The 23,560-nt window shown below is 39.0% G+C and overlaps 1 protein-coding gene across 10 annotated transcripts in view; it reads right to left on the reverse strand.

Moving 5' to 3' along the window:
* Nucleotides 1–23,560, reverse strand: part of LOC102390612 (fibrous sheath-interacting protein 2) — an 85,899-nt gene that overhangs the window by 27,089 nt on the left and 35,250 nt on the right. For 7 of the 10 annotated variants that reach the window (XM_045164508.1, XM_045164504.1, XM_045164509.1 and 4 more), the window contains 3 exons: nucleotides 22,116–22,176; nucleotides 17,520–17,556; nucleotides 12,791–12,824 (listed from right to left, as the gene is read on the reverse strand). In XM_045164508.1, coding sequence (XP_045020443.1) covers nucleotides 12,791–12,824; nucleotides 17,520–17,556; nucleotides 22,116–22,176 — 132 coding nt within the window. Of the gene's footprint in view, nucleotides 1–934; nucleotides 9,938–12,790; nucleotides 12,825–17,519; nucleotides 17,557–22,115; nucleotides 22,177–23,560 lie in introns of those variants that run through there. The other 3 variants (XM_025277350.3, XR_006640658.1, XR_006640659.1) reach the window with 2 other exon arrangements.

Below are 23,560 nucleotides of genomic sequence, written 5' to 3' on the forward strand. Positions count from 1 at the left end.
AAAAGACTTTAGGTCAGAACACTGGAACATGAACAGAACCAGAAGTTTAGTGCCACTGTCCTTATAAACTATCATCAATAACTTCAAAGACTTTAACTGTATACCTCAAAAAGAAGTTGGATAATTACAGTCAATTAACTATGCAAGAAAGTGAAAGTCACTCAGTCATGTCTGACTCTTTGCGACCCCATGGATGCTGTAGTCCATGGAATTCTCCAGGCCAGAATTATGGACTGGGTAGCCATTCCCATCTCCAGGGGATCATCCCAACCCAGGGATCGAACCCAGGTCTCCCTCATTGCAGGTGGATTCTTTACCAGTTGAGACTGGGTAGCCATTCCCATCTCCAGGGGATCGTCCCAACCCAGGGATCGAACCCAGGTCTCCCTCATTGCAGGTGGATTCTTTACCAGTTGAGCCACAAGGGAAGCCCAGCTATGCATGAGGTCTGACCATAATGTAAGAAGTTGTTTTTTAAAGAACTTAAAAAAAAACAACCCTCTTGGAACTTCTGTTTGGGAACTGCCTTTAAAGCAGTTTATGTCTCAAGCAAGACATCATTTCATAGCCATACCTCATGCCCAACCAAAATATCCCACTTTAAATTACGCCTATTTACCTCATGCCCAACCAAAATATCCCACTTTAAATTACGCCTATTTAATCTCATCTCTAGATAGGGAAAACTGAAAAACACTCCTCCATATAAAAATTATGGAAATGGGTAACATTTTTTCTTTTAGCATATTGCCCAGCTGAAAAACACACAGCTACATAGGTAGATAAACAGCCACCCCAAATCTAAGGTTATTTTCAGAGAAGTGGTAAATGTAGCTTCTTGCATGTGAGGGCTAAAAACAACACTCTTAACGCTGTCATTGACTTTTTTGCCCCTAAAACCATGCTAGCTCTTTATAAGTCATCCCTAACTCACCTTTGGTTTCAAAGTTGTTGAAATGTGTGACCACTGATGTAGTAACATATCTTGCTACTAGGTGGACTTCATGTGGTCCCAGTTCCCAATCAGCAAAATCAATGACTCCAGGCTCTTCAAGAGTTTTCTCTAACTTCAGGTACTTATTTTTCCACTTTTCCAGTAAAATGGAATCTTCTCCACTTGCCACAAGGCCTTTGTTTTCTTCTTCAGTTCCATAGCTGTTTCTTTTTCCCCATATTTTAAGTAGGCTTTTCTCATTCTTTAGTTGTTCAGATGTTAGGCAATGAAGCATTTCCTTTGATATATAAAACGGCTTCATGGTTTCCATATTTTCAGTAGTGTGTGATGTTTGATTTGAAAGGCCAAAACTTGTCAGCATGGTATTGACAATATTTTCTGCAGCTAAACATATTTTGAGTGAAGAAATGGTAGTCTGTATTTCATCTGGGTTAACAACTGGTTTGAGGGGCTCATAGTGAAGCACTCTTTGATTTTCACCCTCTTCCGCTTCTTTGAAAGACATGGGGTGCTCTAGTGCTGCCTGTGCAGAGTCACTGGATTTCTGAGATGAAATTTGTAAGACAGTGCCTTCTGGGAGAGAGTAGTCTCCTTTCACAGCTTGATCAAAATGGCTGAAGGCTTGGGCTTCACTTCTAGGAGATGATGGTTTAAACTCGGATTCGAGCCCTTCCATTGGCTCTATGGTTTTAGTTGAATCTCCGGTAGAGTATCTGACATATGAAGGTACATCTAAGGAAGTCTTGTCCTTTATTTTCATATCTTCCTCTGAATAAGACAACAAGCTGGAGACTTGTGGAGGATCATCCCAGCAGCTAATTCCCTTTGACTTTGAAGTGGACATTTCTGGTCCAGTTGTAAATCGGGAGCAATTAACACTGTAGACATTTTTAGCTCCTTGGAGCAGATTTTCCTTTGCATGGCTTTTGATCATCAACTCATAGAAATAAGTGCACTGGTTTATCAGTGTGCTGATGATCTGACTTGCTACAATGTTTTCTTCAAATATGCTAGTTGAAGATGGTTCCTTGTGCATTTTTGTCTAGTTTGTTCTTAATTATACTAAGCATGTCAGTAACAGTATTAACAGCATAAGTAAGCAATTCTGAATGGAAAAAAATAAAGCTGTTGAAGGCGTTGTTTATCTTTTCCTGGGAAATCATACTACTTGGTTTAGATTCATCAGGAAACGTAGTCAGTGTTTGTAACTTGGGAAATGTTGTTTTCATTGGTGGTTTCTGTTGCACAGCAAAAAAGTTTTCAATAGGTGTTCTCACAATTTCAGAAAAAGCATATGTAGAGACATGTTTAAACTGTAGGTCTGCAAATGACTCTAAGGTGTTCAGAACCCCTTCCAAGATCTCTTGAGTGATTTGGTGGCCAGCGATCCCCAGTGTTTTGTCTTTCAACTTTGTGTTGTAAGTTGGTACATCGTTAAGATTGTTCATGAGGAACCACATTTTCTTCTAGCAGCAGTTTCTTTCTTGCTTTGTAGTGTTTCTTTACTATCCGTTGTGAACATCTGAGTCAAGAAGCACAACTCTAATTTTTCAAATAGTTTTTTAATGATTTCCTGGCCAAATATATTAATTTGTGCTTGAGAATCCTCAACTCTAGAAGCAGCTCTTTTAAAATGATGGTGACTGCTTTCACATGGCTCAAGAAGTGACAAACCTAAAAGTGAAATGGAGTTTTAATTCTTTTGCTTTTGTTGAAATTTCATTCAAAACAGCCTCGGCTATCATTGGTAGCTTATATTTTTCGTTATCCATGTTGCTTGATTCTGTTTGCCATTTGTCAAACATTTGTTTAAAAATATCTTCTTTGGGAAAGAGTTTGTCTAGTTGTGAAGAAACATTCTCCAAGGAGAAATGGGCTTCTGGATTTGCAGCAGAGGTTGTACTAAAATACCCCCCGTGGAAGTTTGAGATCATCTGAATGTGAGCCTTTTATTGGATTGGCCAAATTATTCTTCATAGCATGTAGTCCTTGCAAAACTGCACTCACTATTCCACTTGCTCTCTCAATTTGATCAGAAAGTAAAGTGTTTACATTTGCCACTGCTCTGTTTTGCCTCACCTCTTCAAATTCATTCACAGTTGTTTGCAGAATATTACGTAGTATATCCCTGGCATACATTTTTAGCTCTGCAGTGGGGAGTTTTGCTCTCAGTGAGGGACTTTTGGCCTCCCCTATTGACAGTAGGTGTGGGAGCCCAATGGAAGTCTTGGACCAGCTACCTTTTAGGGTCTTTTCTCTAGGACCTAACTTGGTTTTGCTTTGGGCTTTAGCTCCACTAGGTCTGAGCTGTGGTTTTGTTCCAAATTTAGACAAAGAGTTAACTTTTGATTTTGTTTTAAAATTTGTCTTAACACTTGCCCTAGGGCTGCCCTTGGGGCTAGCTTTAGAATTACATGGCCTCAGAATTTCATCAGATTGACCTTTAGGGGACGAATTCTCTTCTAGATTCAGCAAAGCAAAATCTGTGATCTTTTTGAGAACCTTTTGAACCAAGTGTTTACCCAGTCGCAATGGAGAAAATTGCAATAAGGTGTTTTCCAATGAACTGACACTTCCAATGCCTGTGTAAGGATAAACTTGTGGTATCACAGGTTTAGGGGGAACACTGCTTTTTTCTGCTTGTTTCAGTTCTCTAAAGCATGATGGATTCATCAGTAATCCATCACTGCCAGAGGCTTCCATTTCTCCTCTGGTCTCACTGTTTTCATATAACGAGGTCATAATTACTGAGAACAGTTTTGTGTAAGCACTTTCAACTGTGTCATTTACAACACTGCTTATATGTGACTGTAAGGCTTTTTTTCATGCTGATGTTTTAATTTTAGAATCAGATGTAAAGTGGGGGAGTTCATTGAATGGAGAACAATGTTCTGTGTTTTCCAATACCCTTTGATATGCCTTCTTTAAAATTTCCTTAACTACACTTAACAAAGAATTTGTTTTTTCCTGTCCAGATTCTCCATTTCTAAATATTTCTTCCAATGTCCTTCTCTGGTTTTCCACTTCTTGTGTTTTTTGGTTTTCACCTGACTATTTTGAAAAGAGAGACAGTTTGGTGTTGTCTTCCATTTTTCTTTGACCTGGCACTATTTCATTTTGTACAGCTAGTTGGGTAAAAAGATCAGGGTCCTGCTTTGAGTAAAAGCCACTTGCCTTCAAAGATACTTTATTACATAAACTCTTTAAGATGTTGTTGACAGTTTCACTTGCAATGATGTTTTCTTGAAATGAAGTATTGTTTGATATGTATACATCTTTTGGATTTCTAGGTCTTTGTCATTTTTTATAAGCGTCAAAATGGTACTGGCGATGAGGTCAGCATATTCCTTAAGACTAGCTTGTGATATATGAATTGCAGGTCTATGGTTTTCTCTGTAATTAGCTAATGTGTAATTTGTGACTTCTTGATGGACAATGGTTCCAGCTGTTGATATTTTCGGGACAGTCACATCTAATGGCGTTTGGTTTGATTCAAGAAACACACTGTCATTTTGTTTACAATTTGTAAATTCTGAGCCAACATCCGGTTTTTCTCTAGTCTCAGGATCAAGAATAAGTAGCAAATCTATTCTTTCTGTGGCAAAAGATTTTAATCTATTCAAAATAGTTTTAGTAATAAAGTAACAGTAAGCATTTTCCTTACATGGATCAGGAGTAGGTTTCTTAGCATCTTGTTTCTTAAGTACAGTTGTCTGATTATCATCAGAAAGAGCTGATTTCAGCTGAATATCTCTTACCTTTCTTGCAAGAGGAAATCTCTCCCTTTTCCTTTCATTCACTGAATCTATAACAGGAGGTTGCTTACGCTTTGCCCTTTCATTCACTTAGTCTGTAACAAGAGGTTGTTGACGCTCTGCCCTTCCATTCACTGAGTCTTTAATGGGAGATTGTTGATGCTCTGCTTTGGAAAATGCATCAGAAAATGCTGTAGACAATCTTGGAGAAATGGAATCATTTGCACTGATGCGAACCATGATAGCAGAAGTGAGATTTTAAAGAACAATATCCACCATATCATTGGAAATCATAGCAACGCGCTCCTTAGGAACTAAAAGTGTAAGAATAGCCTTATTTGTATACCTAGGGTCCCTTTCAGAGTTTGTTTCTAAATGTCTCCCACTTACATTACATTTAAGAGTGGATACAGCAAGTGGGAGATTATTCTCATCTATTGTTTCCTCACAGATATCAATTAAGATACCTTCAATGGTATCTAGTACTTGAAATTGAAGTTCTTTTACGATAATCACTTTTATTGAATAGCTTTTCAATAATATCTTCTGGTGCAACTGGATCAGTCTCTCTGTCAAATACATTTTTTTCATATTTGCCTTTAGTAGACACAGTATCTAGCACTGTGCTAACAACCTGACTTGGAATACTTTCAAAGGCCACAACACTCTGAGTTAAGAATGGACTTCTTATGTCTTGATCTAATTTATGTTTGATTCCTTGTAAAATTTGTCTAGCCACTTCTGTTGCATACATATTTAATTTAGAGGCACTCAGTTGACATATCGAGGCGGTCTTTCCGGATTTACTGTGATCCATTGAGCAACAAGAAAATTGGTCTTCAGAATATGAATCTTTGGTGGATAACCATGGTTGTTGTAAAGCAATCTCATCCTGCTGTGAAGGTAAAGCCACAGGAACTGTGAAAATGATGTGAGGACAAAAGAGAGCCTTTACTGTGGAAGTAGCAAATGCTTCTAAATTTGTTAATATTGACTGTATAATATCTTCAACTACATTTATTTTGGTCAGTTTACCAATATTGAAAGTGGACTGAAATGTGCGTGGATTTCTATCCAGTATGGTAGAATAAACAGGGGACTTTCCTCCATGGGTAGGTTTAGGAAAAGAGATTATCTGCTGGAAAGGTGATAGTATTATACCTATTTTCACTTTCATTTCTATCTGTCATGGCAGCAGAATAAAGTTTTTGAAATATGGTTCTAACGACACCATCTGCAACAATGGTTACATCTGCTTCAGATACTAAAGGGCCCACTGTTTTCTCCAGGGACTGAACAGATGTTTGAGCAAATGGTTCATCTTCAGCATGAGGAATGTCACATAAATGGGACTGGGGAAGAGTAAACACCTTTAACTGACCAATTAAATCATTGTGAAAAATTTCATTCAAAGTATTTCTTACAATGGGCACAACTGGGGACTTTTTTGGCTCTTTGAGTTCCACTTCAAAAGTTTTTAGTGTTTTTTTCTAGTTCCTGTTGCTTAAGAGAATCGGATTTAGTTTCATCTTCTGCTGGTCTTTCCTCCACAGCACTTTCTTTCTCTGTATCTGCAGGATCTTCTAGATATGAATCTGGGTCAGCTCCTCCAGGAAGAAAATTTCCATAGATTGGCCTATATCTGTAATTTTCAATGCCTCTCTCTTCTGGTTCAGGTTCGTTAAACATATCTGGAGACACTGCATCTAAAATGAAATTGACTAAACTCTTAAGTATTTGTTTCTCTTGTAGTGGCTTACTTATACATGTTTCCAAATCTGGCAAGTTCATGTTTAATTCAGTTTGAAGAGCTTTCAAAATAGTACTTGACACTTTCTTTGCATGCCTGTATAAAGTCGACTGCAATCGTTTTTCATGTGTGTTACCACAAATGTTGGTATTTTCACTTTCACAGTATGTCTTGTTCTTTTTATATCCACAGATTATAGCACCAAGATTTTCCAAATTTCTATTGGCAAACCCTTCCAACTTAGCAAAAACCATTTCAAAGATGTCCGAGGCCAAGGTTTTCAGTTTATTCAGATGCTTTTCTTTTCTGGTTCCTATTTTGGGGGCAGTAGTTTTCCCCTTGTTAGTTATCTCTTGGCTACCTGTAGTTTTCCCCTTGTTAGTTATCTCTTGGCTACCTGGCCAGGTCACATTGGATGCTATGCTTGAGATTATGTCATAGCATCTGCTCATTTCCTCAAGAAGCAAAGCAAATGACAGGCTGTCAGTGTCAATACGCTCTGAGATAGCTTTAAATTCTGAATTTTTGAAAATGCCATCTGTCTCAACACCACATAGTTTTCAAACAATACCTTCTAGAATTGTACGAGAAATGAGCTTAATACTGGACTGCAGTGTACTGGTTGTTCTCAAATTCTTATTGATCCCCTCTGTATTTTGCTCATCAGATAGGGGAGCATGTGGGTGGTCTCCAGTGAGCTTGCATAACATACCATACAAGGCATCTCCAATTCTACCTAACACTTGAAATCTAGTACATTGGTGAACTTCCTTCTGCATGCGAGGGCAATGAGAAGGCAAAAGTTTTTGTTGATCAATGCCATCAGTCCCATGTGAGATTTTAGACCTTAGCTTATCTGAAGGGAGTAAAATATTACTTTTATCTGTGTTTCCACTTAACACCTCACAAATGCAAGTAGCTAATGAACTTGTCATAATGTCATTATTTAGCTTTGTGACAACAGAGTCTAATTCATTTTCGGCGTCAGCAAAAAATCCTGTATCTCTAAAGTTCTTGGGAGGGCTATTCTTCCTAACATTTAGATTTTTCTTATTGTGTCGTAGTTCTTTCTGGATAGCACCCAAAACAATTTTTACCACTTTAGTTGTGAAAGTACTAAGGTGAGATCGAAATGAAGATTTCTTGTCAGGAGCAGGCTTTGAATGGGCAGCATGGCTTTCTGGTTTGAAGCAGGTTTGTAATTTTGGACAAATAAATGAGTTCAACTTCTTAAAAATTGTGCTAATGGTTTTATCATTAAGGTTATCTACAGATTCTGATGTTGAGCCACTTGTTCCAGATTCTACCCAGGAAAGTTTTGTAGGGTCCACGCTAAGTGCAGATAAAATTTTCATCTTCCTTTTACTGTCAAACCATATTTGTAATAACTCTTTGTTTGGTACATCAGCATTATCTAGAGGAGTTTGATGTACTGATGAAGAATGTTCGATAATATGACAAGAAGTTACGTGAAGTATTTTTAATATAGCATCTACAGTATCTTGAGATACCGTATGGATTTCTGACACAGAGGACATCTGGTCCATCCATTCTTGATGTGATGGATCCTGTGGTTCTCTTGAGGTAAGAAGTGAAGCCTCTCTACCATCTTCATAATCTGAGCGATCAGATGGCCCAGAAGATAGATCTTTGAGCATCTTTGCTAAAATACTCCTAATTATATATCTTCTGAGGCTTTTTGTATTTGATATGTTTCATCTTGACTGAAAAGCAAAATGTCTTTATTCCAACTTGGCTTGTCCTTTAAAGGGTCCTTATTAAAAGCTGGAAAGTCAGTATTTAATCCCTGATCGTGAAATGCTCCTTTGCGTCCATAAGCAGGCTTTGTAGGTAAGTTCATATTTCTTCTGCGTTTAAAATCATTGTTTTCTCCAGTTAACCAGTAGTCAGGAACCTGTTCTTGTAATTTTGCTTTTTCGTCTTTGACAGATGAAATCAATACATTTTCTACAATTCTGTCTCTTTCTTCATTTTTGTCTTCAGAATAAAGGGCCACACCAGGAACATTAACAGGTGGAAACAGGCTCCCATACCTAGGAGCACTAGCTACTCCAGTCCTGGTGAGTCTGTTCCTTTCTTCAGTGCCAGAGGGACTGCTTATTCTGGAGTGTCTGCTCTTTCGGACATCTGTTTTCACTGGTTTCTGATGCAGCTGAGCCAAGAGAGCATCAAGTAGCTGTAGGATGATCACTGTTTCTTCAGTTGCAACTAGCCTTTCATTATGAAGTCCAACTTGTATATAACCTAGTATAGTGCTGACTGCTTCCTTTATATAACCAACCAGAGAGGACTTGGAACAAATAGTTGAGACTAAATTTTGTATTTCTTCTTTGCAATCAAACTGGGAGCATCGGTCTTAGCACTGGATTTCCGTTTGCTGGCTCTTTGAAGGAACGTATACGTTGGGTCTTCTCTGTGTTGCTGATAAGCTGGGTCAGTAGTGATTTTAAGATGAGCCAATTCACTTTGCTTAGCAGATGCAAGGACCGTCAGCTTTTCTAAAATCACACGAACCATGTCCTCTGCAACATCATTCATGTTCTCCAAAGCATAAGGCAGTGAAACTTCTGAAGTTTTTTCTTTTGGAGAAATAAAATGTTCTCCACTGACTTAATCTGATTTAAAGTGAACTGATACATTTCCTGGTGAAAATTCCTCAGTACATGTTTTCTTAACTGCAGACTGTAACTTCCCAAGCACATTTTCCATAATTTCAGCAGCTGCTGAGGAAATATCAACATTGGAGAGCAAGTCTCCTTTGTCCGTGTCAGTTTGGGCAGGCAAAGGTTCGGTCGTAACAGAGGAAAGGGTGGGGATGGTCTGGGTTAGTTCAGACACCATTTCCTGAAAAACGTTTCTTAAAATCAACTCAGCTTCCTCTTTTAGATGATGTTTAAAGTTAACATAAACATTATTTAACTCCTGCATCTCATTGATAGCTTTTGCTTTTTCATCTGAAGACAGTGGGCATTCTAGGCTATCTGTTTCATCTTTACATTTCCTAGTGCCTGTTTCAATCCGTACAACAAGGTGACTATCGGATTTACAGGTTTTAAGGTTGGCGGATTCAGATATCTCATTATATTCAGGTTTGGGGGCTTTAGGTTTGTCTTCCAAGTGTTCTTTCCTGTGATATGTTGTTTCTACATCTGTTCTTTCTTTACGGGCAAGAGATGATTTTGATGGGGCCACTGGCTGCTCTATTGACCTGTCAGCTGCCTCTGTACAGGGCTCCGCCTGAACCATCTTACTTGTTTCATACAGAAATGTCTCACAGCATGAGCTGCAGCAACTCGCACTATCAGAAGAGAGGGTGGAGTTATCAGGCATTGGGCATGTAATATTTTGCAATCTTTCTTCATATTTTGTGATGGCTGGGTATAATACACTGGTCACTGCAGCCACGACCCAGGTCATGACATTTTGAATTCTACTGTTCAGTTCTTCAGAAGTTACCTGGAAGGGAGGTGAGTGGGGATAGAAGGGAAATCATGGATAAATTACTCGTTTTAGGGACAGCAACTAACTTTTAATTCCTTATATCAAACAATGCATAGTTAGAATCCAGCCATGGTGTATAAGGAGAACATAGGAAATCTATTTAGAACACCAGATTAATTTCAAGTTGGTTTATTCTCTATGGCTGTGATCTATTTTTTGAATGAGATTTCCTTTGATTCAAAATCTCTTGGACGCTATACTTGTGCTCCTAAATGTAGACTTGTATCATCCCCTAGATTGCCTAATTGTTGAATATTTATTGTGCAGTGTAGCACCCTTAAAGCTGTCTGTCCATTTTATCTTTATTTCAAAAATCTGAACGTATGCCTAGCATATACTTGAGCTCACTGTTGGTGAAATTTAAATGTTAATAAAGTAGTACACCCATTGAAAAATAAAGCAGAAAAACAAAACAAAACAAAAAAATCCCTTGGAACTATATAATAGTTTATTACTGAGGGTAAATGGCTTCTTGGTTAGAAAAGATAGCCAAGCTCATAGAAAACAAATTCTCTAGCAAGAGGTAAGACTATGTTATGATCCAAGCGATACCTAAAAAAACCAGATTGCCTCTAACAAACTATTTCATGAAACAAATCTGCAGTTCAAACATGTATGTGCCTTTGTGGACAGAGTCTCCTTTTAGGCATCTGTTTAGCTAGGAGATGAGGGTGAAAAATAAAGCCTCACTGTGGAGAGGTCAGCCTGTGGGCTCCCTGGCTGGTCTGTTGCTGCCTTTCTCGGTCAATTGACTGTGTTGATTTGCATATGCAAATCACCACAGCTACTTGTTTAAGTTTAATCAATGGGCAACAATTAGCACTGATGATTTAAGGGAAATGAACAGGCTTAGGTCCAATAAAAGATTATCAGTGCAAACTGTCTTAGATTGGGAGGCAGAGGTCAGCTCAAGAAACAAATACATTAATTTCAGAAGGAAAAAAGGCTGAGCCCGAACTTGGCTCAAACAGCCAGAAGGTGGAGCACTTGAGGGAAGCTGGGGTCTCTTTCAGTAAGTGCTGAAGTAGAAACCCAGGGCCTGGACTTGAACAGCCATTTCCTCATGTTTAATTGTGTTTATTGTTACAGCTTAGACAGGGGACCAGGGGCAGATGACAAGTGCACCTGCCAGACTCTATAACTGTTTGTGTACGTTTACTTATTGCAGATATATTTGGGGGTCATAAAAATCCTTTTGCCTATAATAAAATAGCATTCTTTTTAAAGTTGTTACTATCCTCAAGACAGCCAGACCAAGCATGTGTACCTTCCACAGGAACTGTTTCTCAACGCTGTGGCTACAAGCCAGTGGCAGCAAAGGCTGGATGCCTGGCATTTTAGCTGTGCATTGTTTGATATCCTGGCATTTGGGCACCGGATTCCCTATCATGTGGTTGTTAATTCACAATTATCTCTGAAGTTAGCCTCAGATTGTTCAAGGTTAGGCCAACATTCAGAGAAAAGTTAACACCTTGCTGAATGTAGCATATTCTCTCCTGACCAGTTAGAGAAGGTTTGGAGGACACCTCCAGGAAAAGTCGTGTTATTAGAATCCTTCCCAAATCTCTTAATGTATGTTTTATTGTGATAAAATGCACATAACATAAAATTGACCGTTTTAAATTGTACAGTTGAGCAGCATTAAGCACATTCACAGTGTTATGCAAACATTACTACTATCTAGTTCTTGTAAAGCACTTTTTTTCACCTACCGTGCAGACCAGAAAATGGCTACTGAGTTTGAAGAACATATTAATAATTTGAAATGACAGCATACGGTTGAAAAACACTTGTTTTACATAAACATGACCTAAATCAGACACTTCTAAGAATCACATTTAAACATTAATAAATAAGCTACTCACCTTCTTGGTCTAAATTGATTGAAATCTGTTCCAATACATATGAGCTAAGCATTTCAATACATATTATTTTCTTGTTACCAGAGATAATGTACAGTAAGTAGATCTACATTATTACTCTTAGGGTAGCTGAGAAGCATGTCCAACTTTGACATATAAAATTGGGACATTTGTCAAGTTTTTAATGAAGTGAAATGTGATAAGTAGAATCTGATTTTTAGCTCATTTTCACTATACTAGTAAACCAAGAAATATCTTCCTGGTGCCAGTATGTCTCAGCCTTTGTGTTTGTTGGACGGTCTATGAAACTCTCACGTACGTGTGAAAAAGTATGTGAATGTGCTACTCCCCTGAACCCCTTTCTAGTTCATGTTTCTTCTAGCCCCAAAGTTGGGGCTTATCAGACTTACCTTATGCTCTTCACCTGGTCCAAGTTGCAGCTCTCTTGAGACCCCCTTCTTCTGATGGAGTAGCCATCCTAAGATTCTTCTTACTCCCAGGAGAATTACAAGATAGATCTAGGCATCTTGGTTCACTTACCTGAGGGGCAGGGTGCTCAGCCCTTCAGCCAGATCTGCAAGGGTCTGCAAAGGCATTTCCTGTAATGCCTTCCCATTATGGAGTGAGTGTGTGGTATTGGATGTTTTCTTTGTGATGATTAAACCTCCCAAAGCTCCCCCAATCTACCCTCCTGAGGACCCGGGGCAAAATGGCGGTAACAGTAACTTTGTACCCCGCATAGCAATAACTCTTTGAACAATAATTTCGGACCTTGGCAAAATTCAAGATTAACAGAGAGTGAAAGTCAAGGAAGAGAAAAAGGCAAAGAGGAAAACGGACTAAAATCAATAGATGATTTTGCTGGTAGTCTGATTCACAGATTTTTCTCTAATAACATATCGGAAAATATCCTTAATTGCTCTATAGTGAATTTCATCATACATACTTTCTCTTGACAGCGATTTGGATGGTAGTCTTGTCTGAAAAAGTAAAAAGAGATTGATTTTATTACTCATGGTTAATCATTTATGTAACTTTCCTCCAAATTCCTAATCATTGAATCAGATTACCTGTTTTGTGCTTGGGAGTTTTGTTTTCTCCCCAGCAATTCACAAAGAAGAATAAGCTTTATTTTTTTATCTAATCTCCCCATTTATCCTCTTATTTAGATATTGGCCCCTGGGCATAGGACATGCTCTATTACCCAGAAGAATTATTACGCAGAATAATTGCAGCATAAACAGTAGAATAATAGGTGCTGTATAAACTAACACTTGATGTTGCCACTCTTGACCCACCTTAGCCATGTTTGTTCTGTAGTGAGTTGAGAAGAGCATGGGGTTGGAAAGACAAGGGATGGGCTAGTTCTTTCCACTTGACCTGCCTGATCAGAGCTTTCTGATAATTCACTTTCTACTCACCCCCTCAAAATTCCTAATCTCCTCTCCTCACCCTGCAGTAGAAGATCTATGTATGATTACTGACAAGGACATTAAAATAATGGGTTTCGGATGACATGCAAAGCCAAATTAGATGGAGCCCCTTTCTAGGTATCACAATATTCTCTTCTATGCTCTAATCAGGATTATTTATTCTGATCTACTACATGGAACCAAAATTATATTTTATTGAATTGTAGCAAGAGAACAACAAAATCATGTAGATTATAGGATAACACAAAGTTAAAAAAAAAAAACAAAGCCTAAGTCTGATTTACTTTCATATTTTACTGCCTCCATGGACCCCTTGCCATAACCTCTTGACCCTCTTAAAGGAAACATGGTGCTCTATTTTCATTTTTACTTGGCCTGCCCTTATGTTATCAAATTTACTTTTTTCTACCAAGGCCTAACAATCCAATATTGAGACATACAGTCAGACTGTGAAATGACAACTTTAACACTAGTAGGAAAAGGTCTCAGCTAGGGTTAGGCAGCAATAGCCCATCCTAGGATTAATACCTTTTTGCAATATGGAACCTAGAACATGAATGCTCACCATCAGTGACATAGTTCCTATCCTTTGGCTTCACTAATTTTTCTGAGACCCAGTTTCTCAGGCCATCTCCAGCACAATTTCCTCTTTGTAGATCCTCTGCAATCTAACGCACCCAGATTCTTTTTTTCCTGCTCTCCCTAACCTCATACCATAGGCAGCAAGTGGAGTCCTATGTATGTTTCTACCTGTCTCCAGACTTTCTGTCCCAAAGGCATACTTTAAGATAAAAGGAAACAGCAAAGACCTAAGAACAAAACTAACCATATAGATTTAAAAAACCTTATATAAGACCACTAGCAACTAGTTGTAATATTGGATACAAATCTGCAGTTTGCCGCGAATTATCAGTTTCTCATTGGAGTCAATTGAGCAGAAACACGCAAATAAACTCACTGTTATGTGGGAAAGTTCCACCACAATTCTAGGAGTGCCATGATATTACATCTACTTTTCTCTAGTCTTCAGTGTTTTTCCCTGATAGGTTGATACTACTAAAGTGTCAAAGGTTTAGGTTCGTTTGTACTGCCAACTCTACTTCTTAAAGAGGGCAGTGATATTAATGACACTTAGTTTAGAAGCCCCAAACATAAGGCCCAGTTTTTCACAGTTTAATTTTCCATGTTATAAAACTATAAACATAACCTTTCTGTTCCTAACCTTTTCCGCCATACAACCTTACTTTAGTCCAGAAAATAACTGGCCAACCACCCCTTGAAGATTAATGTAACAAGACTACATTTTAGTCCGTCTGCCTAATCCTTCTGAATATCTAAGTTTTAATCTAATTGTAATTGGTGAGCCTCTATTGGTACCTCAGGCCCCTAGCTTGGGATGATGCCTGATACCTCCTGATCATACATACGTGTGGTCCATTCTATCACCAAATCTGTTGAATTATTACTACTGTTTACCCCCCATCACTATCTTATCACATTGGCATCCTCTTGTCCTGATTTTTTTGGTTCCTAATTCTATTTTATTAAGCTCACCTGACTGCCTCTTGAGAAACCTGTATGCAGGTCAGGAAGCAACAGTTAGACCTGGACATGGAACAGCAGACTGGTTCCAAATAGGAAGAGGAATATATCAAGGCTGTATATTGTCACCCTGCTTATTTAACTTATATTCAGAGTACATCATGCAAAATGCTGGGCTGGATGAAGCACAAGATGGAATCAAGATTGCCGGGAGAAATATCAATAACCTCAGATATGCAGACGACACCACCCTTATGGCAGAAAGTGAAGAAGAACTAAAGAGCCTCTTGATGAAAGTGAAAGAGGAGAGTGAAAAAATTGGGTTAAACCTCAACATTCAGAAAACTAAGATCATGGCATCCAGTCCCATCACTTCATGGCAAATAGATGGGGAAAACAGTGGAAACAATGGCAGACTTTATTTTTGGGGGCTCCAAAATGACTGCAGATGGTGGCTGCAGCCATGAAATTAAAAGACACTTGCTCCTTGGAGGGAAAGTAATGACCAACCTAGACAGCATATTCAAAAGCAGAGATATTACTTTGCCAAAAAAGGCCCGTCTAGTCAAGGCTATGGTTTTTCCAGTGGTCATGTATGGATGTGAGAGTTGGACTATAAAGAAAGCTGAGTGCCGAAGAATTGATGCTTTTGAACTGTGGCGTTGGAGAAGACTCTTGAGAGTCCCTTGGGCTGCAAGGAGATCCAACCAGTCCGTCCTAAAGGAGATCAGTCCTGGGTGTTCATTGGAAGGACTGATGTTGAAGCTGAAACTCCAGTACTTTGGCCACCTGATGCGAGGAGCTGACTCATTTGAAAAGCCCCTGATGTTGGGAAAGATTGAGGGCAGGAGGAGAAGGGGATGACAGAGGCTGAGATGGTTAGATGGCATCAACGACTCGATGGACATGGGTTGGGTGGACTCCGGGAGTTGGTGGTGGACAGGGAGGCCTGGCGTGCTGCAATTCATGGGGTCGCAAAGAGTCAGACACGACTGAGCGACTGAACTGAACTGAACTGAAGTTTACTGTGTATGTCTTTATGTTAGCATTAGAAAAAACAGAGAACTAAGGAGGTGGAGGAAGAGAAGAGAGATGAGGTATGTGATGGAATAGACATAATGCACCCACACTTGAGTCTCAGGGAGCAAGGAGCTGCAACAGATCAAGAGGACTAAGCCAGAGGCCTTGAACCTGTGTTCTTTCCTGTAAGGTAAAGAGGTGTGGCATGGGTGCAATGGGCAGAGCCATACCAGATGGTATTCTAGCTGTGTTTTCTTGTGTTCTGGCTTGGAATTGTCCTGCTGCTGCTGCTGCTAAGTTGCCTCAGTCGTGTCCGACTCTGTGCGACCCCACAGACGGCAGCCCACCAGGCTCCCCCATCCCTGGGATTCTCCAGGCAAGAATACTGGAGTGGGTTGCCATTTCCTTCTCCAATGCATGAAAGTGAAAAGTGAAAGTGAAGTCGCTCAGTCATGTCCGACTCTTCGAGACCCCATGGACTGCAGCCTACCAGGCTCCTCTGTCCATGGGATTTGCCAGGCAAGAGTACTGGAGTGGGGTGCCATTGCCTTCTCCATTGTGTTCTGGCTTGGAATTGTCCTAGGCTCAGATAAAGGTGTCTTAACTTGTGTATTTGTGAGGAATGAGATAGCAGCTCTGGGTCATGTGCATAGCTCTTCATCTTAGCTGATTTTTATAATAAAGGGCTATCCAGAACATTTGCTGTTGAAAAGACTGAAGTGATTCTGTAGTTCTGTAGTCTAGGATGATAGTGGGGACAGGAAGAAGAGGCAGGCAGGAATTAACACTCTATAATGCACACATTCTCTCACCTTTATTTCTTGAAACTACCTTGATACTGAGCTAGTCAGTTTCTTTCCTTCAGCATCCTTGTACCCCATGAGCCCTCTGTAAATGAAACTGACTGCAATTACTCCTACCTCAAAATCCTTTTCTAAGAAGCCTGGTCTGAACATCAACACCATTTACCATCATACACTACTTCCCTTTACCTAACCAATTCATCAAAGTTTGGGATTTATAAAAATTATCCTGAACCTAATTTGGTTTGTTGAGGGTTTATAAAAGATGATAGGTATGTACGTTCCATCAGGAGGTATTTTATATGCATGAATTATTATTCAAGTTTGAGGGGAACAGGACATCAGCAGAATGGGTGGCCATCAATGTTTGAGAGCTGAAAGGCCCCAGGCCAAAAGAAAACTTCTCCACTGGCCTTTATTTTAGATCATGAGAGATTGACTTACTTTGGATGAAAATGCAAATATCCTTAGGGAGTAACAGATTACGTCATTAATACTATACGGTAAACTAATTTATCATCATTTGAAAACCAATAACCTCAAATGGTACAAGTAATGCATTTTTGAGTGGGGACGGGGGAAAAGAACAGATCTAGATCCTAGAAGGAGTAATGCTACGTGAAAGGGGAGTCAAAGTATTGCCTATGAGGAGAGCCCAGGACTAAAGTGAGATCAGAAGAGGAACTGGAAGAGCATGAATGATTAACTTTGCCTACTTTACAATTTTAGCTTAGTCCTGAGAGGTTGCAAAAGGTGAGACTTTTACTACAGACAAGTAAAACTACAAGAGTAGAGGATTCAAGCAGCACTCTTGTGTAATTATTTAAATATTAATTTAAAATAACACATTCCTTTATTAGCTTTCTTAGATACTTACCTAATGGGTGAGTCGTGAATGAAGGAGACTCCGGGAGCTGCAGATGAATTTTTAGAGAGAAAAAGAAAATCACTATTTGTTGGTATCCTTCACAGGCTACTTATAAAATTGTAATTAAGGCTGTGGTTTTTCCAGTGGTCATGTATGGATGTGACAGTTGGACTGTGAAGAAAGCTGAGTGCCAAAGAATTGATGGTTTTGAACTGTGGTGTTGGAGAAGACTCTTGAGAGTCCCTTGGACTGCAAGGAGATCCAACCAGACCATCCTGAAGGAGATCAGCCCTGGGATTTCTTTGGAAGGAATGATGCTAAAGCTGAAATTCCAGTACTTTGGCCACCTCATGTGAAGAGTTGACTCATTGGAAAAGACTCTGATGCTGGGAGGGATTGGGGGCAGGAGGAGAAGGGGACGACAGAGGATGAGATGGCTGGATGGCATCACTGACTCGATGGACGTGAGTCTGAGTGAACTCCGGGAGTTGGTGGTGGACAGGGAGGCCTGGCGTGCTGCAATTCATGGGGTCGCAAAGAGTTGAACACGACTGAGCGACTGAACTGAACTGAACTGAATAGGTCTTTTTAAAAAAAAAAAAAACAAAAAACTTTTATTTATTTATTTGGCTGTGCTGGGTCTTAGTTGCAGCCTCAGGATCTTCCATCTTCATTGTGGCATATGGGACTTTTTTACATTTTTTTTTTTTTTTTTTTTACTTTTTTACTATGTTACAGCATGTGGGATCTCCTTCCTTGATCAGGGATTGAACCTGGACCTCCTGCATTAGGAGCTCGGAGTCTTACCCACTGGACCTCCAGGGAAGTCCCTTAATAGGTCTTTCATTTCCTGCTGTCAACACTCTTTTTAAATCCTCCAGGGACTACCAGACAGGCATCAAGTACCTTAAGATTTGGGGTGACTGCCTACCTCATCAGCCTCATCTGTGGTCACCATTCTACATATATTCTCTGCTCCAGAAGTACTGAACAACACACAGTTCCTCTGCCTTCACTATTTCCCTTGTAACTCAGGTCCCTTTTTAAAACTTTCCATCCTTTAGGACTCATTCAGCTTGTGTCACCTCCTTCAGAGAGCCTTCCTTTATATCTGCCCAGATAGACAGGCGTTCTCTGTCAAGCTCCTGAAGCGCCCTATACATCCCTCTGTTATAGGACTTACTATGCTGTATTGTACTAGTTTACAGTGCCTGGCATATAGTAAGCACTCAAGAACATTTACTTGTTCAATTAATTCTTTAATATACGTGTTGGCTCAATGTTCATTCATTAGTCTTCCTGTCATTAATCTCTTCCCACTTAAATACTAACATGCTTTGTATGCCGTCTAGCAAAGTTCGCAAGTGGATTTTAGTAACTATTTCTGGATAATGATACTAAAGCAAGTCTTCATGTAGAATATGTCCATAGGAATACTGGGATGGTGTATGTCAGTTATGCACGTGTGTGCGTGCTAAGTCGCTTCAGTCATGTCCAACTCTGTGCAACCCTATGGACTGTAGCCCACCAGGCTCCTCTGTCCATGGGATTCTCCAGGCAAGAATACTGGAGTAGGTTGCCATGCCCTTCTCCAGGGGGTCTTCCCAATTCAAGGACTGAACCTGTGTCCCCTGCATTGCAGGCTGATTCTTTACCTCTGAGCCATTGAGGAAGGCCATCAGTCATGCATATACATGACTAAACAGTCTTAGACAAACAGAATACTTTGAATAATAAAAAGTAATGTTACCAATTAAAAGTCAGTTCATAGTCAGGGTGAATAGCTATTGTTCTCCCAATAAATATAACATGTATTTTGAATAATCAATGAATTCCAATGATCTGCATCAAAGTTAACTTCAATTCTGTGTACTTTCTTAAGTGTCTTTGTGTGTGAGTGTATGTTTGAGTGTGTACAGTTTTGAAAGGAAGGAGCTGGAATTAATAGTGCACATACCTGAAAAAATAAGTGTGAAGATAATACTGTTGTGGTGTTTTTAAAATACGTCTACAAATTCTCTGATAATACTCTCTCCAAGTGGTGGAGGCTAATTCTTTTCCCCCTTGAGTGCGGGTTGTACTTAGAGACTTGCTTCCAATGAATAGAGTGGAAGTGATGAGTGGAAGTGAGAGTGTGCTGAGACTAGGCTATAAAATATAGTGTGGCTTCTGCCCCTCTCTCTTGGACCACCCACTCTGGGAGAAGCCAGATGCCATATCATGAGGATATTCAGAGATGTATGCAGATGCCCACATGGTGAGGAACTGAGACCTCCCGCCAACAGCCATGTGAGTAAGCCACCTTGGAAGTGACTTCTTCAGTCCCAATCAAGACTTTAGATGACTGAAGCAGCCCTGGATGACATCTTGACTGTAACCTCATGAGAGCCCCTGAATCAGAACCATCCAGCTAAGTTGTTTCTGTATTCCTAACCACAGAAACTGTGAGATAATGTTTTTTTAAGCTGCCAGGTTTTAGGGTGATTTGTTATTCAGCAAATAGTAGACCAAAAAATTAGAAAAGACATATAACAGTTGAATAATATAATCAATAAGTAGAATTTAAAATTCATTTAGAGCCTTACAGCCTTTAAATAGAGAATATATATTTTTTGTATATCTATGGAATACTTTCAAAATATCAATCACATATTTGGCCACAAAGAAAATGTCAACAACTTCAATGTGTTGAATATTTACAGGCTACATTCTCTGAATCTAACTTTAAAAATGTGACTGAAAATATGAATTTCTTGATAATTAAGAAACATACTTAAGGATAACTCTTAGATCAAAGATGGAATAAAGAGGAGAAAGCATAACCTACCTTAAAAAGAACAGGTATATCAAACCTATGGGAACGGCTTTCATTATTTCCCATAGGTTTTGACATAAGGCGTTCCTTTCATTTCTTCTCCCATGCATCCCAGACCAATACCTATAACTGCCTCCTTGACTGCTCCACTTAGATGTCCCATTTGGATGCCCTCAGGCACCTCAAACTCAATATATTCAAAGCTGAACTAAATATTTGTCTTCCAAACTTGTTCGTCTTTCTGTATTGCCTATCTATTGAATGGCACCACAATCCATTAAGTTGCCTGTACTAGAAATATGGGCGTTGTCTTCAATTCATTCTTCTCCCACATTCAATCAGTAGCCAGATCTCATCCATTTGCCTTTCTTAGTCTGAGTCAAATCTGTGCCCAGCTCTTCATCTTTACTGCCACTGACTTTGTTCAGGACTCATTTCTAGCTTTGACTATTATAATAGCCTCTTAATTGTAATAAGGGGCAGTGTGGTATTGTGGTTAGGATTGGTTGAGTAAGATAGACCTGGCTTTTAAAACCTTGGCTTTGCCACATGTTATGTGAAATCTTGGGCATGATAATTTACAACTCTGAGACTTAGTTTATTCATGTGTAAAATGGTAGGTAAAACAGTTTTGTTGTTCAGAGGGTTAAATGAGAGAATACGGTTTAGCGTAGAACCTGGCACATAGTGAGTGTTCAATATGCTATTATTTTTATTGTCTCATTGTCTCAAGTCTCCTCACCTCTAATTCTGCTTTCCTTTTTTAGAAAAGGCAAATTCTTTCTTTCTTTTTTGGGTCATTTTTTGAAGTATAATTAATTTACAATGTTGTGTTAGTCTCAGGTGTACAACAAAATAATTCAGTTCTATATATATTATATATTTTATATATAATATATATATATATACACATACACATCCCTTTTCAGATTCTTTTCCATTATAGGTTATTACAAGATATTGAATATAGTTCCCCATGCTATGCAGTAGGTCCTTGTTGTATATCTACTTCATATATAGTAGTGTGTACCTGTTAATCCCAAACTCCTAATTTACTCATCCCCCCAAGCCCACTTTCCCCTTTGGTAACCAGAAGTTCCTTTTCTATCTCTGTGGGTAGAAAAGGCAAATTCTGACCATATTAGGTTCCTGTCAATATTCTTCAATAGTTGTACTTCGATAATAGGATAAAAGGTAGATCTCCTGGCACAGCTTACCAGAATCTTAATGATCAACCGATATCTACCAGTCAAGCTTCATCTTCTGTAATTCTCTGACTTGAACTTTTACCTAAAACAATTCTGAAAAAAAATCTGCATTTCCACAAACCCACTAGGCTCTAATGTATATATCTTGGTAAATGTATTCCTTTCTCCTGGAAGTTCTCTTTCCATTAGTCTGCTTAGAAAATTCTTTCTCTTTTTTTTTTCTTATAAATTTATTTTAATTGGAGGCTAATTACTTTACAATATTGTATTGGTTTTGCCATACATCAACATCTCGTCCTTCATGTCTGAGCTCGTGTGGCATCTTCTGTAGAAGCTTCCTTGTCTCCCCTATGCTTCCAGTGGACTTTGTATTTGCCTCCTTTATTGCACTTATTATATTATGTTGTGATTACTGGCATGACTGTTTTATACCACACTGTAAAATCCAGGGTAGGAACCATGGCTTCTCTACTTTGTTCAATAATTAGTATAGTGCATGGCGTGTAGCAAAAGCTTAGTAAATGTTAGTTGAATGTATTAATGCATTGCATGATTTCCTTAACAGCTGTTGATAATGTTTACCTGGCTCATAGTTTAAGCTTGATTTCTTGGCCTTTTCCCCATTCAAATCAGCACGTGTCACCTATACATGCCACAAGAAAAATGAAAACAAAAAAAATCCTTAAAGGAGTTTTCAAAGAATTTGAGCATCACCTATGTCTCACAGAAATTTAATAAAATGATTTTAGAAATCTATTTATCATAAATATTTATGTTTTATTTGGTTTCCATTTCTTACATAATTCAAAGGCTTACAGAGTTCCTAGTATGCTAAAATTAATTAACTGAAGAGTGCACTGACCAGCATGGAAGGTAATCAGTTGAATAGCTAAAAACAATATGTGTGGGTTTTAAAGAAAGTTAAGCACAGGGGGAATGCTGTGAGGGAGCTGGAAGGCAGAGAGCAGTTTTTCTGCATATGTGCGATGGGGCTCTCTCAGTTGGCCAGGAGCTCCACCTGCTTAGGTAATCATACAGGAAGAGAAATCCAGCAGAGTAGACTTTGCTTTTTCCTAGGCCTGAGAACTGAACACAAGCCACCAGAAGTACATTTCATGACACTGATGGGATGGGTGAAGTAAGCTGGAAAATAGTATTGGATTTTGTTGGATAAAAGTGGTCGTACTATTTCTCAAACCGAATTAGGTATTTGTGACAATTTGACTTACTCATATTGTCCAGTGTATTTTAAAGCCTTAAAAAACAGATGGTCTAAATTTGTTTATTGCTTATTTTTTGGATAACATATGTATTGATAGTATTAAGTTTCCCATCTATACTACACTCAGAAAATACTTTTTTTTCTGACTGTATAGTGAGGCATGGAGAAGGAAATGGCAACCCACTCCAGTATTCTTGCCTAGAGAATCCTGTATACAGAGGAGCCTGGTGGGCTGCTGTCCATAGGGTCGCATAGAGTCGGACACGACTGAAGCGACTTAGCATACATGCATAGTGAGGCAAGTGAAAAAAGTTATTAACTCCTGATGTGCAACTCATATATTGTCTTAAGGTAGTTAAGATTCTTTCTTCAGATACTGAGAATACAGATTATGCATTCAACATAGGATATAGGAAAATGTGTTAACTTTTTAGAACAGGTGAGTCATTTAATACAGTGCTAATGGAGCCAAGGATGTGGGTTTGAGTCTGAAAGTGAATGACCAATTGGTGACCCACAGAGATGACAGATGCTGTGACCAGAGGCTGTACCCTAAATGTTTGTTGTCAATTTCCCACCATCGACTGAGTGATCACTGACCACAAAGGCGAGAGGGTGAGGCTGTATGGCTGTTTCTGTACAACCCATCAGCATGAGAAGAGAAATGATTCACGAAAGTCCAGTATGTTGCTTCCTGTGTGAATGGACTTGAAGCTCATCTTTTAAGAAGCCTACATACCTAAGAGCTAAGTGAGAACACTCACATTGTTTCTGGTAATTTCTATTAAGAATTGAGACAAGTATT

The sequence above is a fragment of the Bubalus bubalis genome, chromosome X (assembly GCF_019923935.1).
Source record: "Bubalus bubalis isolate 160015118507 breed Murrah chromosome X, NDDB_SH_1, whole genome shotgun sequence".
Taxonomy (NCBI): Eukaryota; Metazoa; Chordata; class Mammalia; order Artiodactyla; family Bovidae; genus Bubalus; species Bubalus bubalis.